We start from the raw sequence: 8,040 nt of genomic DNA, 5'->3' as shown, positions 1-8,040 counted from the left end.
AGGACACTTTTTATTTAATTAAATTTAATTAAATGGATTAAATCAAATTAAAAACAGTTACACACTGAGGGAGGGAGGTTTGTGATCATATTTTAAATTAAAAATAGTTACACACTGAGGTAGGGAGGTTTGTGATCATGTTCTTAAATTGTCCACAAGATAGTGGGGTATTGGTTTTTAGTATGAAGATCATTCCAAGAAGCTGGTGCATCAAAACAAAAGGCAGACTTATCAAGTTCGGACTGAACTCTGGGGACCTTAAGTGTAAGCCAATCATTTGATCAGATAAGGTCCATAATTCCAATCAAGCATCATTGTGATATATGGTGGCAACTTCCCATCAAGATAAACAGATACCAATGTCTATTTCACCTCTCTGATAGAGAAGACCAACCCACCTTATCATACAGGAGGCAATGATGAGTGCTGTAACTATCACCAGTAATGAATCTAAGAGCAGAATGATAAACGGTGTCTAGCGGTAAAAGAGTGGAAGGGGCAGCATTTCTATAAATTCATCACCATAATCCAAAACTGACATAAAGACTGCTTTAACAATCCTCTTTCTGCAAATCAAAGGGAAGCTTGATTTGTTTCTGTAAAGGGACCCAATTGTCTTAGTTTGCTAGTTTGGTTGGCTATTTAATTTTTAATTTATATATATTTTTTAATATTATTTCATCAAATCATATACACAACAGGTAACAACTAGGGCTATCAGGGCGATTAAACTTGACAGCCCTAGGAAACAACACATAACACACAGGACATATCAAGCAACAAACAAGACCCCCCGCCCTACCACAGGACTTCCCTGAAAAGGCACCCCGGGCCCGTGTTGTAGGCATGCCCACCACAAGAGGCCGCGAACACAAGCCACGGGTCTCCCAGCCACGTGGCTATGTGGTATTTAAAAGTACAATTTTCATCAAGCCAAGATATGTATATTTAGAGACTTTTTGGAAGCCTAGCCCTGTTTGCTAACCAATGATGTGGTTGATTGAAGACTGAGTCTTTTCTCAGTACAATCTTTGTATTTTTTATTTAACCTTTATTTAACCAGGCAAGTCAATTAAGAATAAATTCTTAGTTACAACGATGACCTGGTGAGAGGACAAAAGGGCCTCTTAAAGAAAAGAAAAAAATTATAAATAGAAATTAAATAAATAAATAAAAACATTAAAATAGATAAGATGATTGGACACATACGATACATACATCACAGAGGTAAGGGAAATAATTAAAACACACATCAAACAAACAACCACATGGTATATAAGATATGAAGCAGAACAGACTATTACATGTCAGTTAAAAAGCTGGGTGACAGTTGCAGGTGTCTGTAAACAACTCTGTGACAGATGTGAATTTGTCCATTTTCAAAGTCTTTTGTATCTAGTTCCAACTGCTGGGAGCAGCAAATTGGAAGGAGAATTGACGAAAAGAAGTATTAACACGGGGAAAATCTAATGAGACATGGTGAGCAGCTCTGGTGTTATAGGGAGTAGATGACAATTTTAACAGGTGTATCAAATAAGGAGGGGTTAGTCAGTAAACATATTTCTGTGTTGGTGATGTGCCTTTCCACCGCACATCAGTTATCCGCATTGGCACAGTGTGCGCATTTGCTTTATCAATCAAGGATGTGTTTGCTTTGTGTTTGGGGCCATGCTAGCGAGTGGGGCCCATTTCAGTTTAAACATGTGAAACTTAGCTAAGGCACCTATGATCAGCTTCCCACTCTCTCTCTCTCTCTCTCTCTCTCTCTCACCAGGTAACAGAGTAACCAGGAATAAAAGCTCAGCCCCTCCCCTCTGTCTGTGTGTTTGGTAGTCTCCCCTTTACAGCCATGCTTAGTTTGTGCTGCTAGTCCCATGTCATTTAGAGAACCATGCAGTTCAAAGATGTTATTTTAACTCGTTGAGAAAATTATATATTTGCCTATTTCTGCATACTGTGGTCCCTAACAGTCTCAGAATTACACACACTGGGTATGACTGTAAAGCTAAGACTTGTGGATCAAAGTTCATGTGAGTCATCATTTACATTTTTTTTTTTTTTTTGCCTTTATTTAACCAGGTTTGTCCCAATTGAGATCCAGGATCTCTTTTACAAGGGAGACCTGGCCAAGAATAGCAGCAACACAAAGTTTCAAAATACACACATAGACATTACAGATAAAAGTAACGTTACAAAATGGTCAGATAAACCATCGCACACAGAAAACGTGGTTACAATAGGCTTCACCATAGCCTTAAATACATTCAGTGTTACCAAGCTTTGAATCTTCAGATCGGACTGGATCATCATAATTGCTCTTACAACATGACAGCATTTCTTTCTTTAAACTGAACTCACTGTATAAAATGAGCTATTGTATTGTGCCCTCTAGGTTAATCACAGCACCATGAAACCTGGTCTGGGCCCTATTCCCCGTACCTGGTTCAACTAAGTCGATCAAGAGTCCCATTATCCAGCTTCAGTTAACCCGATGTTTGAAGCCAGGATTTTCATGTTCCTCGAAGGTGGATTCAGTCTCGTTAACTCAAACCAGACTTGAGACCCAGGATAAGTGCGCGCGGCCGCTTCAGTTGAAAAGCCATCACGTATCGATAGCAGAGATCCTGATTTTCTAACGGCATTGATTGATTAATTGATTTAAAACTTTATTAACAGATTGCATTACGGCTCAATCGCCTCGCCGACAAGTTAAATGCGTTATCTATAGGCTAATTTTAAGTCCCTCATTACCCCAATCAATCAGATTATATTTCTTTAAACTTGCCTGCTGGCAGTAGGTTTATGGAATGGATAATCAAATGAGATCTTGCTAGCGAAAATAATTAGTTAAACTGTTATACGGAATAAGGACACGGCTCTCTTACCCATTGATTGATGTATGGTGGATCTTTTACTTATCTACACTGTGGTGTAACGGTGTCTGCTTTTGACTTTCACACAGGCGGCCCGGGTTCGAATCCCACTTCTCCTAGTCTTTTCCTTCTTTTTGCAATGTAGGAATAATTCAATTTGGTGCACGTTGAGAGCTATATAAAGAATGACATCCTCAATGCATGTAGATTTATAATATTTTAACTTAAAACTAGGCTACTAGGTATAATCATTAATATTATATTCCAAAAGAATTATATTGGAAAAGCGAAGTTTCGAACACCGGTCGCCCGGTTGCCAAGATTCAGCACTAGCCGCTGCGCCACTGTGCCACATGGGATATACTCATTGTTTATGCATTAATGGACGAGAGACCCGTGTTTAGAATATTTTTCTTACCAAAAAATGAAGTTTTATCTCTTTATTCTCAAATGCATTAATGTGACGTCAACGGCTCATTCAATTTCTCAAATCCGTCAAACAGCGCATCTCATCAGACATTTTAATCCCAGTTACAATATCACACAAAAACCACAATCCCCGCATAGACACTTCAATTTTATGCTTGAATGAAACACAATCCGGCGCTCCGTTAAGCAAATCTACAGCGGAGATTAATATATGAAACTAATCAGAGCCAACGGCCGATAGGTTTCATTCATTAAAAATATCCCCGCGGGATTCACATTTGCAATGAGCCGTTATTAAAATAACCACATGCAGCGTGTATCGCGACTCCGAGCGCCGTATATGACGTGCATTATTTTATTTAGGACAAAGTAAATCTATAGGCTCAATATGATTTATTATCAGAGTTTAGTTCTATTATTATACATTTCAAAAGCCCCCTCTAGGAAAACGAAGCACAGAAACGTAACTAGACTGTGAGAATCATTTCAGGAAACGAGCTGTCACTTCTTTGCGGGGGCGTGGCTATGGTTCATCCGGCTAACTTGAACTTAACCCTGCTCCCGACCAGGCTCAAACTTTTTGATCTGTTGTCATGGTGATTTGGACAATCGCGCGTCGGGGAACAGAAAGGTCCGGCTTAAGTCAGGCTTGACCGAAAGTTATCCGGCTAACTCAGTTATCCAGGTACGGGGAACGGGGCCCTGGAACAATATGAGTGTATGGTCTAGAGATGAATTGTCAATAAGGAGGAGTTTCTGAGTCATTTTCAGAAAAAAAGTGCTCGCCATCCAAAAAAAAAAAAAGATTCTTCCAGAAATCTCCAGATGTCAAAAGGTATTGATACCAAATCCCAGTCTGGACATTTTAAGTATTATTCAAGGTCTTGGGGTTCTTTATGTGGTGTTTGGAGGTATTTGTGACCATCTTTGTCCATTTTCAAGTGGTCTAAAATGGTTCGGTAATGCTCCAGATATGTTTCCTTAATATGTCTCAAGCCCTTATACACTCTAAACTTTCAAAAGATTGAATAGGTGCAAATCAAAGCACAATGATTATTACATGTTTATGACCAGATGAAACTGACACAGTGCTAAACTGCATCTCAAAATAATCTTCAAGGTCTCAGCTTTCAGATGGTAACTATCTACAGTATGTGGCGTCTACAGTGGTCATACAGTCAACTAGCCTGGATAAATAAGAATGTGTTCTTAGTCAACTAGCCTGGTTAAATAATAATGTGTTCTTAGTCAACTAGCCTGGTTAAATAATAATGTGTCCTTGGTCAACTAACCTGGTTAAATAAGAATGTGTTCTTAGTCAACTAGTCTGGTTAAATAAGAATGTGTCCTTGGTCAACTAACCTGGTTAAATAAGAATGTGTCCTTAGTCAACTAGCCTGGTTAGATAACAATGTGTTCTCTCAGTGGGTTAAAATGTAAAAGACAGCTGTTACCTGAAGTGGGGAAGAGGTAGTTCTTTGATGACACTCTGAATCTCTAACAGTCTGTCTTGATCTTCCTGGATGGTGACGGCTTTCTGCATGGACACATCATATATCATATAGTAGAAGAAATGAAGCTTCTGCACCACCACCACCACCACCACCACCACTACTACTACTACTACTACTACTACTACTACTACTACTACTACTACTACTACTACTACTACTACTACTAGAAATAATAATAAATGTGTAAATAAAGTACTTATCGACGGGCGGCTACGTGGCGTAGTGGGCAAGGCACTCGCCATGAATGACGGAGACGCTGGGCTTGCCTGTTCGAGCCCAGCGCTCCACATTGCTTTCAGTTTAGTTGGCCGTCCATACTAATACACATTGGCCGTATTAGGGGGTGGGAAACTGATGGGTGGGGATCGGGCGTTGTGGACAGCGACTCCTACAGGTCGGTTGGTGCGCCTGCGCAGTAGAATCAGGAAGTGTCGGGGGCAGCGTGAGCCTCCCACGCGTTACTCCTCGCCACTGAGAGATCGAGCTGCGCAGGTGAAAAGATGCGACTGCTGTTACCTCAAGTACCGGAGGGGACTTGTGCTATGTATGACTTAGTCCACATTGCAGCCGGCTTGTGGGAGGCAAGAAACAGCGTTCGTGACAGGGGAGGGTTGAATTGGATGATACGAAATTGGGATGGGAGAAAATATAGAAAAAATGGGAGAAAAAGTGGATAAAAAAAAAAGGTACTTATCGACCACAGGAAAAAGGTACATAAGTCATATATTGACATATTTACGAAAAGGTTCAATGTGTACATATTCAAAATAAGTAATATATTGATGTACAGTATTTACATATTTAGAAATAACTACATATTACATATTCAAAGTGTTAGCTTTTAACGTTTTCAGAAAATGTTTGAGTTGCCCTGCTGGGGCACTCGCATGGGAGGCAAGTGCCTTTACCTCAAGACAACCAAGACATACTTTTTCTGTTAACCTCGCCCAAACCCTAACCTTAACCACACTGTTACCATAAACCAGCGGTTCTCAAACTACGGGTCGCGACCCAAAGTGGGGTCGTGGGTAGGTGACAGTGGCAAGTAATCTTTTTTAAATTTTTTTTATGTTCTGGCAACATATTTTGGCTAGATATGCCTCATTTTATAAATGTGTAATGTATTGATGACATAGTGCTGTAATTAAATGTTCTAATAAATATGCATGATCAAGTTCAACAACGTGTGCTTTTATTTTTATATTCCTTAATTCCCCGTTGAAATTACGCAATACATTAAGTGTGGGGTCGCCAAAAAAAATCTTAATAAAAATGGGTTCATGGTATAAAAAAGTTTGAGAACCCCTGCATTAAACTACCGGTAACCCTAACCTTAACCCAATGGTAAATGGTACATTTCCTGCGGTTGATTAGTACTTTATTTTCATATTTGAAGCAAGATCAGGCTGGTCATAGAGGTCGGGTACTCACTGTGAACTTGTGATAGAGCTCATAAGTGAGCAGGGGGGTGGGCAGCTCTCTGAAGTAGAGCTTGCATAGAGAACCCACACAGTGGATATCCTGGAGGTACACTTCCTTGGTGAGGTCAGGGCTCGCCTCCGAGCAAAACTCTTGCCTGTTCATAGGCATACACACACAAACACACACACACACACAAATGAATACACACATATGCACACACACACACGCACACACACACACACACACACACACACGCACACACACACACACACACACACACACACGCACACAGACAGACACACACACAAACACAGATAGACACACATGCACAGGAAAAGAAAGAGATACACAGATAGTGAGCTGAATGCTTCAATTGTTAGATGTTCCTCAGCTGTTTAGTTGCTGTACATGTTTGACATGGTTGGAATCACTCAGTTCACCAATTTTGTTATATCATCAACCAAATAAGAGAGAGCCATATGAAACATGACTGTTGACCCTGTTGTATTATTGACAGGGGTGATGATGAGGGACTGTATGAAAATGTTGTGCCATTACAGGCCAAGAGCCTGAATCTGACAGTTTAAAGGGATAGTTTTGCAGCTTGTACAGACAGGAGCTTGACCCCATTGACAATGCATTAGTTTGTGTCTAACTATCCAGAGCTAGTATGATAATCATCGTGGATTGTGATTAGAAGATGAGGCTAGTGTTGCAAACATCACAACTATCCTTCCTTTGTCTTCAAGGATTTCAAAATATATGTCTGTGAAACAAAAATTAGTTTGACAAAAATGTGTGCACCACTGTACTGTAAATATATAATAATGAATCAAATCTAATAACTATCAGATCACATGCAGGGTGCTGAGGTGGTGAGAGGCCTCATCTAATAACTACCAGGTCACATGCAGGGTGTTGAGGTGGTGAGAGGCCTCATCTAATAACTACCAGGTCACATGCAGGGTGTTGAGGTGGTGAGAGGCCTCATCTAATAACTATCAGGTCACATGCAGGGTGTTGAGGTGGTGAGAGGCCTCATCTAATAACTATCAGGTCACATGCAGGGTGTTGAGGTGGTGAGAGGCCTCATCTAATAACTACCAGGTCACATGCAGGGTGCTGAGGTGGTGAGAGGCCTCATCTAATAACTACCAGGTCACATGCAGGGTGTTGAGGTGGTGAGAGGCCTCATCTAATAACTATCAGGTCACATGCAGGGTGTTGAGGTGGTGAGAGGCCTCATCTAATAACTACCAGGTCACATGCAGGGTGTTGAGGTGGTGAGAGGCCTCATCTAATAACTATCAGGTCACATGCAGGGTGTTGAGGTGGTGAGAGGCCTCATCTAATAACTACCAGGTCACATGCAGGGTGTTGAGGTGGTGAGAGGCCTCATCTAATAACTACCAGGTCACATGCAGGGTGTTGAGGTGGTGAGAGGCCTCATCTAATAACTATCAGGTCACATGCAGGGTGTTGAGGTGGTGAGAGGCCTCATCTAATAACTATCAGGTCACATGCAGGGTGTTGAGGTGGTGAGAGGCCTCAATAACTATCAGGTCACATGCAGGGTGTTGATGTGGTGAAAGACCTCATATCAGAACTATCAGGTCACATGTTAAATTCCTGCAACAGCCAATATGCCCATCCCTGTCAACGTGTCCTTGAGCAAGGCACTCAACCCCTACCTGCTCCAGGGGAGCCACAAATAGCTGCCCCCACATTCTGCCCCCTCTGGTCAAACGTCTACATGTATGTGTCCTTTAGATATTCGTCCTAATACACTCGTCTGGTTCAGA

General features: G+C 41.1%; 1 protein-coding gene across 1 annotated transcript in view; it reads right to left on the bottom strand.

The window, feature by feature from the left end:
- arhgap31 (Rho GTPase activating protein 31) overlaps positions 1-8,040 on the bottom strand; it is a 57,887-nt gene that overhangs the window by 27,259 nt on the left and 22,588 nt on the right. Inside the window, exons 3-4 of the mRNA XM_084320677.1 lie at positions 6,248-6,392; positions 4,757-4,839 (exon numbers count right to left, since the gene is read on the bottom strand). Of these exons, the coding sequence (XP_084176803.1) occupies positions 4,757-4,839; positions 6,248-6,392 (228 nt within the window). The remainder of the gene's footprint in view (positions 1-4,756; positions 4,840-6,247; positions 6,393-8,040) is intronic.

The sequence above is a fragment of the Notolepis coatsorum genome (assembly GCF_963971535.1).
Source record: "Notolepis coatsorum genome assembly, chromosome: 8".
In the NCBI taxonomy this organism is placed as follows: Eukaryota; Metazoa; Chordata; class Actinopteri; order Aulopiformes; family Paralepididae; genus Notolepis; species Notolepis coatsorum.
Note: the sequence above shows the minus strand (reverse complement) of the source record. Positions and strands in the feature narration are given on the sequence as shown.